Below are 20,434 nucleotides of genomic sequence, written 5' to 3'. Positions count from 1 at the left end.
CTTTCCTCGATGCTGGGCTCTCATAATTCTACTAAAGTGCCTATTGATCATTGTTAAATTTACAGTAAAAATGAAACTTAAATTTAAAAAAATTCTGAGACTTTAAAAGCCCTTTGTTTCCAAAGGATTGTGCTTTTATGATTTACAGCTGGAAGAGACCTTGGAGATCATCTAATCCAATCCCTTTTGTTTTTACAGAGCAAAACAACCACAGAGGTGGTAGGTGCCTTGCCCAAGGTGGCAGAGCCTGCCATGTCTTCCACCTCCAATCCCAGCCCGTCTTTTTACTCCATTATGCTGTATTCCTAGGAGTAACCCTGAGGAGTAGTCAGGGAGGGATTATTGTTCTGTTTCACTGATGAAGACACTGAAGTGAAGCAAAACTGGCCCTCAAACCTAGTTTTCTGTCTCCTCTTCTACTACCCTTTCCACTATACCGTACTAAGCATCTTCCTAAGAGAATAGTATCTCTGTGCAGAGATTAATAGATATTACTATATATTGGTTCAGGCAGAAGTGACCTTCAGCAACCTTGTTTCCCCCCAGCAGTATGCTAGACTACAAATCCTCCAGTGACTGAGGGAAAGAGAAGCCCTGGTTGTCATCATCAGTCATCAGTTACTGTTTATTGAGTGCCTACTGGCTGTGGGAGACGATAGTGGGTTCTATACTGCCTGAGTCACTACCACCTACCTTGTCAGAATGTCCCTGTTTGCAGACAGATGAGCTGATGTTATTGCAGGGTGGCTTGTTAGCCTTTTAAAGCTGTTGGACTACCACAGACTGCGAATGGTTTAATGCAGAAGGGTTTCTTGTTATATTCCTCTTCATGCCATGAAGACTATGTATTAACAGCATGTTCTTCCTGTTGACTTGTAGCAGTGAAGTCCAAGCTTGCTGTGACTGCCAGCATCCATGTGTACAGTGTCCAGAAAGCCATGCTCAAGGACAGTGGGCCTCTGTTCAACACCGACTATGACATCCTCAAAACCAACCTGCAGAGCTGCAGCAAGTGAGTGCTTTAAACCTTCTCTGTGGGCTTCTTGGCTAATTGGTCTTGTTTGTACAGTGGCTCCCTCTTAGAGTCAAATGTCAGCTATGGTTAAACCCCCATTGCCTTACAGGATAGCCACTACCTGGTTTGCTAATGCATTGTAAGCTGAAAAAACCAAAAGGTCTGTAAGAAGGATGACTGAATTTCCCCAGGACCCCCCTACTGAAATCCCAATGAAGTTCCTTCTCTCAGAAAGAACTCCAGTGTTTACTACCATATGCCTCAAAATGATTATTTAATAGAATCACAGAACCTTGAAGTTGTCATGGATCTTAGAAAACTGTTGTAGTCTGATCCTTCCCTTGAAGCAGGAATCCCCTCTAGCACAGACTCAGAGAATCTCAGTGTTGGAATGGTTCTGGGAGGTCACCTGGTTTAGTCCCTCCCAGATGCAGAAATACCCTTTGTACCATCCTGATGAGTGACAGTCCAACCTTTGCTTGAAGGGGTGATAGGGAAACTATCTCCTGAGTGATGCAGCCTGCTCCACTCATGTTGAATTGAAATCTTCCTCTGTAGATTGATAACTTTCCTCCTTTCCCTCCCAAATTCTGTCCCACAGGAGTTAAGTAGTACATGTCTGTTTTCTCTTCCATGGGTTGATCCTCTGGATATTTGGAGACAGTAATGTTATCTCCCTCATTCCTTTTTCATTTCACCATGTAGGGTGAAGTTCACAAAATCTTATTTCTTTTCTGATGCTGACTTTGTAAGTCATCATATAATCTGAGTTTAGGCTAAACATCTGTAGTTCCTTCAAGATGTCCTAGTTATCTGATAAGTAGTCTTGCAGCCTCTCTTTGAACATCTCTGATGATGGGGAGCTCAGTAACAAGGCAATTTCTTCATAAATTTAATAATCAACAAACATTGATTAAGTACCTACTATGTATAGAGTACCTGTTGTGCTAGGTACTGGGGAGGATCTATAGTTTATATCAGATGTGGTCCCTGGCCACATTTGGTTCACGGTCTAGCAGGGACATCTTTTCAGTCAGCCTAGCTAGGAAGTAAGTTCTGAAAAGATAAAAAATTTGTATGATTTTTATGAGAATTGAAAAAAATATTAGAAGTCGGTAGGTGTCAATCAAGTTGAATGATTATTGGTTTTTGAAAAGCCTTCTATGTTACAATTTGGAATGACATGTTAGGTTCCAAAAACTAGTCACCGTATTGCAAACAGCATGTCAGTAAGTAAGAAGAAAAGAGACTCAAGCAATTTGAAAATGCAGTTTGCTCAGGGCCCCCTAAAATCAACAAGGCAAGTGGAAAACTTGGTAACAGGAAGCATTCTAATGAAATTTCACTTAAGCTATTCCCAGTAGAAATATGAAAAATTTATCTTCAATAAAGAAGTTTGTATTTAGCTCTGAGAATTGTGGGTCACCAGGGAACTGACTCATTTCTAAGATTGTTTCATGTGTTTGAAGAAGTGCTATGGAATCAAGAGTTGAAACTTTAGAACTGAGCAAAGGGCCTTTGTATCCTGGCTCAGATTTACAACCTAACTTGCTCTTTGCCCTGTTGCCGTTTCCAGCCCATTCCTTAGGCTGAGAAATATAGACTGAGAAGGGAACAGATTGTCACTGACCCATCAGTAGATATAGACAGTTCTGTGAAACATAGTCCCCTTGATTGAGAAATAGACATTTTTCCATTTTTACTTGTATAAGGGAGCAGAGTAGCTGGGGAGGTTGAATGGTTAATAGCATTGCTGATACCCTGTTCCTAACTTTAAGTGGACAAAATTATTTTTTAAGTATAGATTCTTAAGAGGTGATCTCCATGTGGGAACCTTATGTTTATATAGTCTTTGGAAGACTTTTACAAGGGTGGCTATAATAATAGCTCTTATTTGATACTCACAACCACCCTGAAAGGTTGACGCTACTATTATCCCCATTTTACAAATGAGGAAACTGAGGCACACTGAGGTTCAGTGATTTACCCAGGGTCATTCAGCTAATAAGTGTCTTGAGGCTGAATTTGGATGCAGATCTTCCTGATTCCAGGCATAGTATTCTATCCACTCTACCACCTAGCTGCCCTGTAGCTTGGGGTGGTTTTTGAAATTTAATGAATGATAAGTAGATTATAATCCATCAGTAAATCTTGAAGCCAGATCTTCTTGATATCCAAAACAGCAACTACCACCACACACTCTTCTCTATGACTTGAGTGATTCCCAGTGAGGGGGACCTCAAGTTGTTGGTATTCTCTTCACCTCTATCCCTCTCCAAGGATCTTCATAATACTAATAGCTAATATCTCCATAGTACTGTAAGGTTTACAAAGTACTTTCTTCATAACCACCCTTTGAGTGGCAGTAGCACAAGTATTATTAACCTTTTTTATGAGGAAAATCTTTTACAAATGAGGAAACTGAGACTTGTAAGTTTGATTGACTTATCAGGGTCATATAGTAAGTGGCAGCAGAGCTGATACTCAAACTTTGAGTCTTCCACAGTCTGGTCTGTACTCTAAAGTTGGGGTCAGGGAGGTGGGGGAAGTTAGGGAGGAAGAAATCAAATGTCCTCTTTCAAGCAGAAAACCTTGATGACTCTAGCTTGGGTCAACCCTGAACAGTGTGTCTCCTAGAGACCCCATTTTCTTTAATCCTCAGCAATGATGCTCCTGGAATAGTAGTGCCAATGACAAATTTGAGATGAGTTCTCATGAACTTGGGTCTTTGTTCTAAATATTAGGAGAAAAACTTAACCTCTAATTTCTTTGTTTGGTTCTATTTATGCTAGGGTTAAGTTCACTAAAGTTACTCTTTTTCTGGTGCTGACCTCATAAATCATCAGAGACTAAGTTCTTTCTTACTTTCTTTTTTAAAGGGGGCTACTTCAGTAGATCAGGGGATTGCTATAGACCTAGTTTATCTAGATTTTTTTTTTATGGAAAAGGTGGAAAGCTCTGGGCTACATGGTCTTCCAGTGGAATCAAGTGGCTGTATTCACAGCTGTGAGAAAGTAAATTGGCCAGGTCTCAAGAGGAGTCGGTAATGGCTGGATGTCAGCTTGGAAGGAAGTCTCTGGTAGAGGGTCCCCCAGGGAGCTGTGCTGCTTAACGTCTCAGGCAGAGAAATAGAGGCATCTTTATCTAATTTGGAGAAGGTCTAGTTAGGAGGAGTAATAAATACACTGCACCGCAGGATCCAAAAACATTAGAACATTGGGCTGAATATGAGAAGATGCAATTCATTATAGGTTAATGTAAAGGCTTATACTTGAAATCTGATTTCATACTCACAGGATGGGGAGGTAAAATTATACAGCAATTTTAAAGCAGTCTGGGAGTTTTAGTGGACTGCAAGTTCCTTAGGAAATAGCAGCATGATATTATATCCAGAAAGGTCATGTGATCTTGGATTAAGGGAGGCAAAACTTCTGGGACTAAGAAAGGGGTCATTCCACTATATTCTGCCCTCATCAGGTCACATTTAGAGTGGCAGGTTCAGTTCGGGATACCATGTTTTGGGAAGGGCATTGGTAAGCTGGAGCGCGACCAAAAGATAGTAACTAGAATGATGAAATACCTGGAGTCCGTACTATGTGAAGATCAGCTGAAGGAACTGGGGATGTCCAGCCTAAAAAGAGGGTGGGGATGGAGGGAAGCAGCATTTACATAGCACCTGCCATGTGCCAGGCCCTGTGCTAAGTGCTGTATTATCCCATTTGATTCTCACAACAACCCTGGGAGATAGGCACTACTGTTATCCCCATTTTACAGATGGGAAACCTGAAGCAGGTATCAATTAAGTGACTCCCTCAGGGTCCCCCAGCTAGTGTCTGAGACCAGTCACGTCTACTGCATCACTAGTTGCCTCCAAAAAGAGAAGTCAGGCAGGACATGAAAGGACTTGAGAAGCCATCTTTTTGTTTCTTTTGGTTAAATAATTTTTATCGATATCTTTTGTTTTTACGTTGTCTACATTTCTCCTATTATCCTTCTACTTCCTTGTTACCAGAAAGCCATCCTATATAACAAAGAATTTTTTTTAAAAGGAAATAAAAAGAGGAGGAAAAAATCAACAAAACTGATCAGTACATTGAAACAGACTCAAAATACATGCAGTGTTCCATACCCCTGAGCCTCTTACCTCTTCAGAGGAGTGGAAGGCAGTATTTTCTCATATTTTTTTTTAGAGTGATGCTTAATTTTTTTGTAATTTTTCAGCACTCACTTTTGATTGTTTTGTAGTGGCTCTTTTTCTATTGTATAGTGTTTTGTTGACTCTGCTTACTTCTCTCTGCATCAGTTCGTGCGAGTCCATTTTTCTCTGTATTCATCATCGTCATTGTTTTGTATGATACAGTAAGATTCCATTACAGTCATGTACCACAATTTACTTAGCCATTCCTGAATCAGTGGACATCTACTTTGGTAGGCTTTCTTGTGGAGAAAAGATCAGACTTGTTCTTTTTGGCCACAAACTAAGATCAATGGATAGAAACCTTCAGAGACTCCTTTTGACTTGATGTCAGGGGGAAAAAATCCTAACGATTAGAGCTCTCTAAAAGTGGAATGGACTTCCTTAGGAAGTATTGGGTTTTCTCTCTCACTGGAAGTCTTCAAGCAAAAGTTGGATGACCACTGGTAGGTGTGTTGGCCATTGTGACTCCTTCCAACTCTGAAATTCTATGATACAGAGTTGGAGGGACATCAGAGGTGTCAAACATAATGGTCCTCTGCACTTCCCTGGTGCAGAACCAGGTTAAAGTATAACTGGAAAATGTTTCAGAAGATAAATTTAAAAACAGTAGAATGTAGTATATAGTGTGACTCTTAAGTTATATTCATGTTAATTTCTAAGTCAGTATGTGGTCTTAAGGAATTCTTATGTGTGGTTTAGTGGCCCCTGTTTTCGTTTGAGTTTTGACACCTCGGATCTAGCATGCCTCACTTCAAAGGTAAGAAACCCTCTGCAGGCCACTGCAAGGCTTAATTAATGAGAGTAAAACCACCATTTCTTTGGTTTATTTTTGGTAGTCAGTTAATAAGTCTTAAGCACTTACTGTGTGCCAGAAGCTGTGCTAAGTGCTGGGGACACAAAGAAAGTCAGGAATATTGGTTCCTGCTCTTAAGGAGCTCACATGTTAATCAGGAAGACAGTATGCAAATAACCATATTGTACAGGACATGCACAATGTAAAAGGAAAATAAAAATCTTAGAGGGAAGGGACCAGCAGTGGTGGCGGGGCAGGGAGAAAGAGGTGGGAAGAATTCGAAACGTGTTAGAAAGTTAGTCCTTGTTTTGAGCTAAAACCTGCCTCCCTATAACTTCCCCATGATTTTAAATTCCTAGAATCTTAAGAATTGGAATCCTAATAATAACAGCCACAATAATAGCTGGCATTCATGTCGCCTGTTATGGTTTTCAGAGCTCTGATCCTCACAGCTAGGAGCTCGGTGCTATTATTTTTCCCATTTTACAGACGCCCAGGGTCACACAGCTAGTCTGTGTGGCAGAATTTAAACTGGGGTCTTCTCGACTCCAAATTCAGCTTTCTTACCTCTGCCCTACTGGCTGCCCTCTACAGATGCCTGCATCTCCTTGGTGATATCTCTGACCAGTGTTAATCCACCCTCCACTTGAAAGCTTCTAGCCATGGGGAACTTACTGCTTAACCGAGGGAGCTCAGGCTACTTTGGGGCAGTTCTTATCATTAGAAAGTGTTCTTTTACATTGTGCTAAAATCTGCCTTTACCTGTTAACCCGTTGCTCTTACTTCAGCCAGTAGAGGCCAAGCAGAACAGATCTAATCACTTTTCTGCCGACAGCCAATTTACTTTCTCACAGCTGTGAATACAGCATTTGATTACATTCTCCATAAGACTTTTTATCTATATTTAATATGCCCCTTTGCCATTCATTCCATTGTTGCCCCATTTGAACATAAGCTCCTTGAGGACAGGGGCTCTTTCTTTTTTAAAAGCCTTTGTGCATCTAGCTTCTACTACAGTGCTGTGCAAATAGTAGACATTTCAGGTTTGTCAAATTGAATTTTTGAATATAGTAAAATTATTATGTAACACTGTATTCAAAATAGCATCTGTTGTAATATCAATTTAATTTTGTGTAAACCTCAACTTAAATTATTTGACACATCTCGCTTTTGTTTTAGTCAGATGCATGTGTGTGTGTGTGTGTGTTGTGTATATGTAAAATAAGATGCTAAATTTAGTTCAGTTCACTAGTATTGAACTGAATATTTTTATGTTTTAGAGTTCCATGAGAAAGAAACATACAAAGAAAGAGATTGTTTCTTTATTATCTGTGCAAAATATTCCAGCATATTTTTCTACCTGTCCTGGGTGTTCTTGCCCATGTGGTACCACTAATTGATATTATGGAGAATTAAGTATAGCAAACAGATATGTAGCCATAGGTCATTGGAGTTCCATGACTCAGAACCCAGCTACTTTCTTGTATTAAATCATGAATAGTACCAGCAAAGAAATTTGCCAGTAATTTTGATGTTTAAGCCCCTTAGCTTCGTATTTATTAATTATTAAATATTTGCAAGATAATTGTTACTATAGATTTAGGATTAAGAGCCTAGTAAGACATTCAGTTTCACATTAATAGTGGCTTTGCTAAGGGTGGTTGTTGTTATTTGCTGGTTTATACACCATCCTGGATTGGGTTGCTTCTTTTCCAGAAACTAAGTAAGTAGAGTTAATTGAGAGAGTATTCTTTTGGGGGAAGGTTAAGATGGAAAGGAAGGCCAAGGTTGCCTTCATTTTGTTATGAAATGAAATTAATAGAATGCTTTCTTGTCCCAGGTTTAGTGCCATCCGATGTGCAGCTGCTGTCCCCAGAGCCCCTGGTGAAATTTCTTCTTCGGAAAAATTTGGACAGGCTGATCCTCAGACATCAAATGAGGCCCTACCCAATGGTGGGCCTGCTGTCAATGGCCATAGTCCTCCTGCTACCAAACAGACTTCACAGCATCCCAAAGGAATTATGGGAATGTTTGCCTCCAAAATGGCTTCCAAACCCCAAGACACTAACAAAGAGACTAAAACAGAGTCAAAAGAGGCAACAAATGTAAGTTAGTCATTGGATCATCCTGCCACTTAAAATATTTTAAGTGATATTTTAATATTTCATGGTAATTTAACATCAATTTCAGCTTCAGTCCCATAACGCTTATAGTTTTTACCTCATGATGAGAGAAGGGGCATGATATGGTGGAAGAAACACTGAGTTTGCAGTGGAAGACCTGAATTTGAATTCTAGATCTGCCCCTCTCCAGCTGTGTGACCCATGGCAAGTCTCTTGATCCCTTGGCCTGTTTCCTCCTCTATGAAATGGGAGGAGGTTGGACTAAATGGTCTTTCTGCCCTTCATCTATGATTCTCTGACTGACTGGTTTTGGTTAACCTGCTTTGTTTCTCTATCAGGTTGGAATTCTTATGGATTTGCCCTTTAAATGTTCTTCACTTGCAACTCTTGGTTTGTCCTTTGTTTTCTCTCCAACGTTTAATTGCATTGACTTCATTAATAGAGTGATAAGGTTCATCATTCAGTTGGGTGCCTGCCTATACGATTATCCCCACTGCTTTACCTCCCTGCTTTGTACACATCTACCAGATAACATTTGGCTCAGGTGTTTTAAACATCATTAGAGAGAAATTTAGTCGTGTAAAATAAAAAGTAGCATTTCTGTCAAACTAGGGAGAAATATTTGTTAAGGGTCTGAGGTTTCCATGTTGTGGGTATTGTCTCCAGCAGTGTGAACTACAGTCTCTTTGTACCTTACTGATCGTCTTCATCTATTGCTGGGGCTTAAAAAAAAATTTTAAGAGTGGCCTACTCAGTAATAATTCTTTCTCCATGAGCTGTGGGCTGATCCTTACCCAGGAGATGTTGAGTCCTTCACTAGGGCTCAGTTGGGAGCTTTTGTGGCACAGTGGGACTAGACACACAACCTGTGTTCCACTGTGTTCTACTCAAAGTCCCCCTACAGTTAGCATCGCAGAAAGATGTGACAATTATAGCGCTTGTTCTCTGAGAGTGACACCAGGGGAATACTCAGAAAGTGTCTTCAATTTATTATTTTGTTTGAACTTCACAATAGTCTTATGGAGTAGGACTCGGTTTTCTCATCTGTAATATAGGGTTGCTAAATATTTTACTACCTACCTCATGGGATTTTTATAAAGGGAAGTGTTTTGTAAAATATTATATAAACATGAGCCCCTTTTAGTGTGATCTGAAGGTTAATAGACTAGATTAAATAATTTATCACCAGTTAATGGTGGAACTTGAACCCAGGTCCTCTGACTCTAAATCTGGGTTTCAGAACAGCTTAAATATATTTGCTAATTATATATCTATAATGGATTACTAAGAGGAACTGGGCCATTTGGAAGTTTATCTCAAACCTTTGGTGGTTGTTAGAGAGACAGACCACTCATGCCCTCTCCCATCTCTTGATATTACTGTCAGACAAGTATTGAGTTAGGTGGACACTTGGCTCCACCTCATACGTGCTTTTGTCTGAGCCACAGATAGCCCATCTAATTTATGAATTCTTCCACCCTGGATGATATCTTTACTGTTGGAACGGATGGTGAGGACTGCTTTGCATAGGTAGGATGAATTTGACACCAGAATTGTGAAACAAACTGTTTTCTTTTCTGTGCTTTCAGACATCTTCAGCAAGCAGCAAACCACCAGGGAAAGGGAATGTGATGAGCAATTTTTTTGGGAAAGCTGCTATGAGTAAGCATGCCTTTGTCTTCCTAGATGCTTCTGCTAATGAATAGATTTTTTTTTTATTTTTGTTTTGACCTGTGATTTCATTAGTTTGGGACCTCCCTGTTATTCAGACTTTCTCTGCCCTGCAGACCAGCAGCTTCTCTGGAAGTTAGCTGAGTTAGAGTTGCTTGTGCCCTGGAGCAGCAATATGACTTGAGTGAGATGGTGCAGCTGATGTGTATGTCAGAGACTGAGCTCAGGCTCCTCTATTCACTACACCAGGTTGCCTCTAGATAATGATTCTTTACCTTTTTGGAGTCATGGACCCTTTTGGGAGTCAGGTGAATTCCACGGACTTCTTCTCAGAATGTTTGTAATTGAAGAGAGAAGCCTAAATTTTAGTCAGACGCTAGTAAAAATAAAGATGTAATTTTTTTCCCATCCAAGTACAGACAGACCCCCCCCCCCCGAAATCTATCCATAAACCCTCATGCATGGATCCTAGGTGAAGAGCTCCTGATCTAGTCCAGCCCCCTTATATTAAAGAAAATGATGCTTCTCTTCTGCCTCCTTTAGTCCTTTATGATTTCCAAAGCACTTTGCTTATAGTAGTCTAGCAAGATAATTATTGCAAGTGGGTTATTCCATTTGGTAGATGAGGAAACTAGGCCCAGTGAAAGGAAATCAGTTGCCTAGTGTCTCATTGTTAGTGAGTGTCAGAATTGAGACTTGAACCTGCATTTCCCGACTCCAGATGGAGTACACTTTGTGTGATGCTGTGTTATGAAGTCGGGCGTAGGTGGCAAATCTGCCCTTCTTTTCCATATGACCTTTTATTCTAATCTCTGTGCAGCAGGAAAGACAGGTATGCAACCAGCAGTTTTCCTCCCCACATTTGCATCTGTATAACTTCTTCAGTTCATAGCTAAAACTACCATTTACAAAACCTAGTGCTGCTTTTCAAGTTTCTCCTTTGTCTTAAGCCAGGGCAGAGCAAACCCAGGGCCACCATAGCACCAGACAGTTTTATTATGGTGCCTGGTATTCAGAATGAACCTTTGGAAAGGGCAGATGGGTTATTTATCCTGCCAAGGGAGTGGCCTAGCTATGTTAGATTGGCCCTCTTCCTATTTGAAGGAGGCCTTAAAGTGGGTGGGGGTTGTGAAATGTCTTAGGTATCAGTAACTCCATCTTCTGTATCTCATCTTTAGAGAGGTCAGAAATCCTGATCAGAGTGAGGATTGGAAAGAGGACTCCAATTAGAGTTGAGATTTAGATTTAAGGATCAGTCATGGGATTTTAGGAGTACCCCTTACCCTCTTTGAGCCTTGGTTTTCTCAGCCATAAAATAGATAATAGTATTACCTACTTTCTAGGGTTGTTGTGGAGAAAAGTATTTTGTGCTATGAAAATGTGATTTTTTTTTGTTTGTTAATGTAGTTAGGATAGAACTTCAAAGTTAGAAGGATCCTCAGAGTCATATAGTATAATTTTATTTTTTAGTGCTTGAATCATCTCTGCAACATCCTCCACAAATGGTACTGTCATCTCTGCTTGCACATTGCTGGTGCTGGGCAACCCCCAAGGCAGTTGATTCTGCTTTTGGAAGGTTACTTCATTTTGTTGCTCTGTAATCTGTCTACCTGATCTCTCACCATTTTTTCTCATGAAGGTAAAGAGAGTTGTCAGTTTCAACAGGTAGAGGAGACTTCAACCAGCTGAGACAAAAAATGTCCTACTCATGTCGAAGCTAAAATATTAGGTTCTCAGCTTGTTTATGTGTAAAATCTAATATATTTTGTGTGTCTTTGTTGAAATGTGCTTGCCGTGTAGTTGGACAGGCAGCCCACCTAATTGTCTGTCAGTAGGTATGTCTTAGACAATTGGTGTAGATAGACAGTGACCCAAGCCAAGAATTGAACGAGATTCAGAGATCCAGAAACCCCATATTTAGAAAACTGCATAACACTTTCATTGATCTGTTCACTGCTCTTTAAGCCAAGCATTCCGCTAATGAGGTCTCTGGATTACAAAAAGTCTGCACCTGCAGAAAACTCAAACTTGCCAGGTACTCACAGGGCAGTGGAAAGCTCTGTAGAAGATGGATAGGAATAGACTACACCATGCCCATGACTTCCCATGAAAATGAGAAAGTACATCCTTGAGGACATGCATGACTGGAAAATGGGTGGTTCATTTGTGGAGCTAGAGGGAGAAATAAAAGACGGATAGCCTGAGTGCTACCTTGGTGCCTCTGAGAAAATCATTAGAAGGTCTTCAGGATTTTGGGTGACTCCTGCGGAGGATTTAGGAAAAGAAGGCATAGAAATCAGTGATCCAAGAAAGTGTCACTGTCACTGAAACATACATTTTGAAAACTAGTCTCCTCTTTTGGCCTGCTCTTAGGTTCAAAGCAAATTTGTTGAGCCCATTTTTATACTGTTTTCAGGGTGGTTGGGTTTTTTTTTTTCCAACCCAGTCCAAGCTATCTGTGCCTGTAGTGTGCCAGGCTAGTCTGTATGCTGCATTGGTTTCCCACAGCTAGGCCCCATTGTTTGAATTTGTGCTTTGGTGCATCCCTGAGGGTTTTCCCCCCTTTTCCATCTTAATTTGCATTTGCCCTAGTTTGGTGCACCATACAATGGCTATTTGGGTATTCTTTTATCTTTTAGCCAGTGGAATTATATTGTAACTGGGCTGTGCTTCAGGGCTGGTATTTGGGCTCTGTTCTAGGATCTCTGTGTTGATGATCTTCCTTTGCCCTTTAATGTTAATTGCAATTCATTGCTGACACTTATAAGATTCCTTAAAGAGATCAAGTGTCAGGTCCAGCCATAAAGAAGGCTAGACACTACCACCTCACGTTTTAATTTGATCTGCAGTGTGATGCTGGACCAATGCCACAATCCATCTTCCAGATTCACAAAAGATGTGGTGACTTGGTTTTCTTTTAGTTGTTTTCCTATTCCCTTGTCAGTTCTTAATGGCCATTTGACATTTTATTGAGTACTTACTATGGGGAAAACCCTTAACAGAAGTTGGGAATGACAATGTTAGAAGTAGAGACCAGTGCCACATATTCCAGGTGTTTAGTGAGATAAGATTTAATCTGGATAAACATAGTCCTTGGTTTAGTTTAAAAGAAATCAGTTATGCAAGTATAGGATGAGGGAAGTGTGGTGAGATAACATTAAAAAAAACAACTTAGGCATTTTAATTACTGTAAGCTAAGTATGATTTAGCTGAGTGATGTGATTGCCAAAATAATATAAATAAAATAAAAGCTAATGTGATCTTAGATAGACTTCACTAATGGAAATATAAAGTCCAGTGAAGTCTTATAGCCCTTTCCCTGGTCATATCATTCTCAGTGCCACATTTTGGAAGGGACATTAACAAAATCAACCATGTCCGCAGAGGAGAGGGAAGGCAAGCAAGATGGTGAGGGGACTTGAAAATATTTCATAGAAGATAAGATGGAAAAGACTGGGGAGGTTAGGCCAGAGAAGAGAAGATATAGCAAAAAGGTGACTTGATTTCTGTCTCATTTAAAAGGCTACCATAGTCTTATCTATGTGGCTTCAGAGGGGAAAACTAGGTCCATTGGCTAGAAGATAAAGGGAAGTGGGCTTAGGCTCGTTTAGTACTTTGCAAAAATGGAATAGCCTACCTTCTTAGGTTATGTTCCCCATTACTGGAACAATTCAAATGGGGTGGATGACCCCTTGTTGGGTTTATTGTAGAGCTTTGGTTATGAATTGTACTAGATTGCCTCAAGGGAGAATGAAGGGAAAAAGCTGAGGATGTGCTTCACATGTATAAATGATAAAATTATAAAAGATAGTGATTAGATTTCTACTCTAAAAGAGCTAAAACTCAGATATGTGCTTAATAATACTGATAATTTATGAGGTGACAGTATTGACCGGTGTGCTTGATCGAAGAGGTGATGATAAGGTAATTTAGTATTACCTGACAGAATAATATTGCCCTTCAATTATATATATAACTTGCCCTGCTGTGTTCACAGATAAACTTAAAGTCAATTTGGACTCAGAACAAGCAGTAAAGGAAGAAAAAACATTGGAACAACCTCCAGTTTCTGTCGCTGAACCAAAGCTGGCATGCACTGGAGGCCTGAAGAAACCCTACAAGAAAGTAGAGCCTGTTAAAATGCAGCAAAAGGAGAAAAAAAGGTAGGAAAGTTTTGTGGAGCTTGGAGGAAAAGCATCTCTGCTGGGGGCCGAGAGGTCTGAGCTTGAGCTTGAGTGGTTTTTAGCTAAGTGGTGAGGCCTTCCTGGTACCATAGGACAGATCCATATGGTCAGAATGAAGTAAAAAGCCAGTGAGTACCACTGTATCTTGTGAAGCCAACCCTTTCAGGCCTGGATCATTGTCTCCCCACCTTTATTTTAGTCTTGTAGACATAGCCTAAGAATGCCTATTTTTTCTTTTCTTTTTTAACTTCAAATTGCCAATTGAGGGTTTACTCAGGGATACTGTTTCCAGTCAAGTTTAAGAGAAGACTTTTCTGTGTTTACTTTTTCTATCAATGAGTTTATTTTTCAAGTGGTAAAAGGTAATTAGAAGAGAAACTAAAAAGCACGTAAGCTATTAAAAATGGGTCCAGGAGTTTGAGACACTACCTCATAGTCAGTAGCAGTAAGTCTGTTGAAAGAACCTCTGAGCAACTCTGTCAGGACCGATAGGCCCTAGAAAGGCCTGACTTTTGTGCGGAGGTTGGGGCTGTTTCTTTGCCAGGCAGATGTTAGCCAGTTCTCCTGAGGTTTCAGGCTGAGCTAGAGCACTATCCAGGGGACTTCACCTTGCCATGAACAGGTGATACGGATGGATTAAAATGTCCCCAACTGTGGGTGCACCACTCACTGTGATGGCTGTTGTTGGTTCTGTAAGTGGGGCTGGCAGAGTTTCCAGGGGTGGGAGGTGGGGGAGAAGAGCTATTGTATACTAGTGGAATATCTCATTTACAAAGTATACTGTACAGAACTTGTGGTTTTTATGGTCCTTGAAAGAACAGGCTGCTACCTCCCAGTTAGGGACTGGGGGGATTGGACATCTAAGTCTCATCCCAACTCGAACTCCTGTGACTCAACCCATTCCATCTTTTATGTTTTTAGGGATGCTTTCAGCAACCTTTAAAGGATTTTGGGGTTTGGCAGCCTTTTGTAAATTTATTCCCAATGCCACTAGACCACGTCTTTGCCTCCTTCCCTCCATCTACCCAAGCCAGCCATTGAGCTAGCAGTACTTTACCATCTATTAGGGAAAGGGTAGAAGTACACTTTAGAATACTCGAGAAATCATGGAATAGAGAATCCCAGGGATCTTTCCTGAAGCTCCCTTCCCTTTTGGTCTGTGTCTGTTCAGTTTAGCTTAAAGAGTAAGTACCACTAAGCCTCGACATCACAGAGTGTTTCCATTTTGCTCCTGGGAGCTCAGATAAGGGCATACTAACCTTAGCTTTCCTCAAGCTTAACTCCATGAGATCCTGCGGGCATTATTTAGCCTTTTTGGGGCTCATTTCTCTCAACTATAAAATAAGAGGATTAGATAATTAGATCATCTCTAAGGTCCCTTCTAGATCTAAACCTTATCGTCATCCCTTCTTTCTAGAAGCCCTTGTGTCTGTTGAATTTATGAGCCAATAGCCGTATCTATACCATAAAAGCTGAGTTCTGTTTATTCCTCAAAAGTGGGTTGTATGTCATTACACATGCTCCTCCTTAAGGTACTAATTATGCACTTGGTAGAATGGACTTGTATGTTGTAATATTTATGAAAATAGCCATATATATATATGGCTATATATATACGTGTATGTGTGTGGGGGGGGGTGTATTCAGTAGTTTCCTCAAGACAATGTGAAGTCAGAGAACATCCCATTTTATAGATGAGGAAACTGAGGCCCAGATGAAGTAGTTATGGACATAGGAGTAGTAAGTGGCAAGGCCAGAATTTGAATTTGAAGTCTTCTGACTCCAAATCCAGTGTTGTTTCCTCGATATTAGTCCGTCACTTCATCCAGAATACTTGAAAAGGGTCCACTTTTTAACAGACATGTGAACTCATAGTTGGCTGTTTTGACACAAACAGAGTTATAATGGGTGATAATGGGAAAAGCATTGGAAAAAATAGAGGAGCAGGCATGTAGGTTTTAACCCTGATGATTCTATTCTAGTTCTCATGAAATTTTCCCATGGAATTTTTAAGGTGATTCAGAATAGGCTTCCTGGGAGAAGGGCCCCTTGGGAATTGTGCTTTGAAGGGACTTTAGTTAAAAGGTCATTTCAGCCAATTCCTTGTCTGCAGGCACAGTTGTACCTAACCGGATAAATCCCTTTTTTTTCCTAACAACTTCCAAAGAAAATTTGTTGTTCACATTTATATAAAAAGGATTATGAAGTTCTTAAAGCTCCAGGATCCATGTCTTGTATATGGTTTTTGTCCCTTACAACGCCTGTCACTGCAGAAATACTCATTGAATGGATGAAAAGGTCTGGTAGGATGTGTAGGAGAAGTAGCCCTGGAGAGGACTGGAAAGGACAGTGAGAAGAAAAATGGAAACTCCTCTGATCATCTTTGAGCACCTCTTCTGGTCATGGGATGGCGGTGGCAGTGCACTTCAATTTCATTTGTACTTAAATAACTATCTAGTCTTCTTTCAATTCTCATCTTGTTAACTTGGATCCACTTTTCCCTCTCTGGTGCTCATTTTATGGGCTTTATCAAGCAGGACTGAGGGACCACTCCAGCATGAACAGTGGAGCCAATGGATTCTTGCCATGTGTGACATTTTCTGTTTTTGAAAGTAAAGGCACTTACTGAAATGCAAACAAACAAGCAAAATATTCTCCCATAAACTTGGGATACACTATCTCACAAATACACACAAAGAGCTGTCTCACAGATTGCCTTAGTAGAGAGGCACATGTGTAGGGAGAACAGATCACCAAGGCAGCTCACAGCCTTGGCACTGCGGCTGCTCTGGAGTCTTCCTGCAGCTGCTCTTGCACACTGTGTACCTGCTAGGTGGTAGGTGGCTTCCTCACCTGCTCCTTTATGCAGCTCAGTCCCAATCAGTAGGGCCGGCTGCTGTTCTGAAAGATGCTGTGGTTGCGGGTGGGCCAAGGAGAAGAGGTACAAGGGATAGTGTGAAGAAACATGCTCATTTTTATTCTTGGATGGCAGCAGGGGAAAGCGGGCAGAACTCTCAGATGATGAAGCAAAAGAAACTGAAAACCTGAAGAAAAAGAGGAGAAGAATTAAACTTCCTGAATCCGACAGCAGCGAAGATGAAGGTGAGAGTTATTCATCTTTGGGCTGTGGGATTGAATCTTTGCTCTGGTTGTTCATCTTTTGCTCACTTACTATATGGTTATCTAGGCTCTAAAAGTGGCTTTATTTTAGGTATGATAAGGAAGGTTGTCCTGGTTAGGGGTTCACAATTGTGGCTCTTTATAGAATTCCTTCCTTGGAAAACATATCTTATTCTTTTTCAGAAATAAACAAAGTTCTCCCAGCTTAATGGTGAGATAGCACATCTAGTTGAATATTAGACTACTGTTTCTGAGGGATTCCTTCTTCCTTAGTAGACTTGTACCCTGGGTTATGTGGGTTCTTCACCTTTCCTGACCCAGGGAAGCAACAAAAATCCCTTCTTCCTTTAAATTGATAGACAAACAGTAAGGATACAAAATCTAACTTTTTTGTTGTTCATTCATTTCTGACTCTTTGTGACCTTATTTGGGGTTTTCTTGGGAAAGATACTGGCGTGATTTGCCATTTCCTTTTATAGATGAGAAAATTGAGGCAGATAAGGTTAAGTGACTTGCCCAAGGTCACACAGCTAGTAAGTATCTGAGGCCATATTTGAATTCACAAAGATAATCTTTCAGACTCCAGGCCTGAGGCTCTTTCCACTAGCAACTTAATAAATATTATTTGACTGTTAACTTACTGTAATGGATTCACATAGCTTTGAAAAATGTACGTAACTTTCCAAAAATGGGTTTTTATCATCACAGAACCTTTTAAACTATAAATTAAATAAATAAATAGCTGCCTCTGAAAATTTTCCTCAGCCCAGCTAAACTAAAAGGAAGACACCTTACAGTCACACACAGTTGTTCAGCAAACAAAAGCCTAAATGTAGATAGAGATGCTCTTAATTTCCTAGGGGAAAGAATTCTTGCCTCAAAACTTCTTGTCTTGGATAACCTTCTGATGATGAGCCTCTCTAAATGTAACTAGGCTAGTTCTTTGATGACAGACACTCTGTCCCTTGCTGGGCCTAAATTTGAAGCCTTTCAGCCTGGTGCTTAACCAGAACCTCCTTGAGAACCAAAGGTATCTTCATGCTGCAGTAAGGCGCGGAAAACTTATTCAGCTAGTGAGCTCAGAACTCGGTCAGCATTGACTGGTTACTCTTCAAAGTCTGCCTGTGAAGGAGATCCGAAATGATTCCATTTTGCCAGTAGGGAAATGGAGGTCAGAGCATATTAGGAGGGTTCTGTAGGGCTACGAATGAACTCAAGAAGTTCTCATTTTCATCTTCTCTAGACACCAGAGTGGATTACATTTCTATAGCACTTATAATATTAAGCCTAGACAAAAGAAAACTTAAATGACATTAATCTTTAAATATTTGTAGAGCAAACAAGGGGAAGAGACATTAGATTGGTTCTTCTTGGGTCTGGGGGCAGGGAAGGGTAGAATGAGGAACAGTGGAGGAAAATTGCAGAGAAGTAGATTTTGGCTTGATGGGATTTCAAAACAAAACAAAACTTCCTAACAGAGCTCTCCAGAAGTGAAATGGGCGAGCTTGAGAGATAGGTTCCCCTTCATTGGAGGGTTTCAGGTAGAAGTTGGGTAGTCATTTATTAGGGATATTGAAAAGTGATTCCTTTTCAAGACTGTATTGAACCAGATGATCTTGAGGCACTTGGGGAGTTTTGATATTCTGTCGGGGCTTTTCAGTTCTGTGATTTCCTCAACACCAGAAGGATTCAGGTGGAGGCTGGATGGTAGCTTGTTATGGATTGTCAAGGGTGATTTATTCTTTATGCTGGAATTTAACTAGAAGAGCTTCCTGGTCCCTTCCAACAATTTTGTCATTGCTATTATGGTTCTCAGAGCTATAAAACCTTATACAAATAACTTAAATGAAATTCCAGCAGTGGACATTTCTAGTTTTTTAGCATTGAAAAGTTATTAGAATGAATTGTGCTCTTGATAAGGATATTTTTAACTTGAAAAGTGATTGGTTAGGTGTCTTGTTTTAGTCTAAAACAAGCCAGTTTAAAAAACCTAGAAATAGATTTTAGAAATGAATCATTTCATAAAATTATTAAGTAGCTTTTCTTTGACTGCTGATTCAGTTCAACAAATATTATTTTAAAACTTTTATCGTTGAGTTTTGTTTTCCATTCATGTTCTTGGAATAGGTCCTTCTGGGAGCTCTTTGAATTTCAATGCCAGCTCATTCAGGGTGTTAAATTCCAGTGGTGGGAAATGATACCAGTGCTCCGAATGTGGCCAGAGAGCTATCTTTTGAAAGAATTCCTCCAGATAATCCTTGGGTAAATTCATCTGTCTTACAAAAATCAGAACATTTCACATGTGAAAGAATGAATAGATTCATTCTGCTTGGCTCAAGAGGACAGAACTAGGACCAGTGGGTGGAAGCTTCAAAGAGGTCCATATCAGCTTGATGTCAGGAAAAGAGCTTCCTAACAGTTAAAGCTCAGCTGAAGCAGCATACTCTCTCTTAGGGTATAATCAGTTCCCCTCCTTGGATGACTTCAGGAAGAGGCGAGATGGTCACCAGTTCAGCTTGTTGCACCTTGATTCACTATGGATTGGACTAGAGAGCACCTGAGATTCTTTCTAACTCGGGCTCTGGTTATCCTGCTTTTGTTTTATAAGCAGTAAAAAACAGGAGGCTTAAACTCTAAATGGGGAGAGTGAAAAGTCTCCTCTGCCCTGGAATTCACCATCACGGGAGCCCTAGATAGCAGATGAAGAAATGGCTTTGATGTTTTTGTGTTTTATAGCAGTCTTGATGAGGTTCTTAAAAATGCCACAGTCATTGGTTTGTCATGTAGTTCCTTCATTCTCCAGTCCCAAAGGAACGTGTTCATTGTTTATAGTGCTCACTTGCCCGACACAGCAGTATGCAGGAGAAGACACCAGACGCCCTTGGGTCAGTGGATCAAAATGTGATAGGGGGTGAATGGGGAGAGCCCTATAGGGATTCCTCTCCCTGAGAGCTGGCCAGGAGGTCTGAGGGGGTTGCTGGGAGAAAGACCTCTGGTAGTTCTTTTGAGGGATTCAACTGTCAGTGTATTTCATTATTTTTCTTACATGTAATTGAGGTTGATAATGTATAGTTTTCTGGAGGTAGAGAACATTTTCAGTCATTTTGATGTGTGTATGTGAGTGGTTTTTTTGAACCTAAAACACCAAAAATAATAGCATTTCCATACATATAGCAGAATACAAAGATGAAACCATGAATCTCTATTTCATACCCCTTGGTTAAAAAAAGAAGCCTATAATAAATTCTACATATTACTTTCAAAACTGCCTCCTTCTGAAATTCCTTCTCTTCTGTGGATTAAAACAGTTGTTTCAGTGGTCTTCTGTTC

At 40.3% G+C, this 20,434-nt stretch overlaps 1 protein-coding gene across 3 annotated transcripts in view; it reads left to right on the top strand.

The window, feature by feature from the left end:
* POLD3 (DNA polymerase delta 3, accessory subunit) overlaps positions 1-20,434 on the top strand; it is a 65,702-nt gene that overhangs the window by 26,640 nt on the left and 18,628 nt on the right. For 2 of the 3 annotated variants that reach the window (XM_036747702.1, XM_036747706.1), the window contains exons 5-9: positions 880-1,012; positions 7,847-8,111; positions 9,719-9,791; positions 13,798-13,963; positions 16,977-17,086. In XM_036747702.1, the coding sequence (XP_036603597.1) occupies positions 880-1,012; positions 7,847-8,111; positions 9,719-9,791; positions 13,798-13,963; positions 16,977-17,086 (747 nt within the window). The remainder of the gene's footprint in view (positions 1-879; positions 1,013-7,846; positions 8,112-9,718; positions 9,792-13,797; positions 13,964-16,976; positions 17,087-20,434) is intronic. The other variant, XM_036747705.1, reaches the window with a different exon arrangement.

The sequence above is a fragment of the Trichosurus vulpecula genome, chromosome 2 (assembly GCF_011100635.1).
Source record: "Trichosurus vulpecula isolate mTriVul1 chromosome 2, mTriVul1.pri, whole genome shotgun sequence".
NCBI classification, from domain to species: Eukaryota; Metazoa; Chordata; class Mammalia; order Diprotodontia; family Phalangeridae; genus Trichosurus; species Trichosurus vulpecula.
The sequence above is the reverse complement of the archived record's forward strand: the minus strand, read 5'-3'. Positions and strand labels throughout refer to the sequence as shown.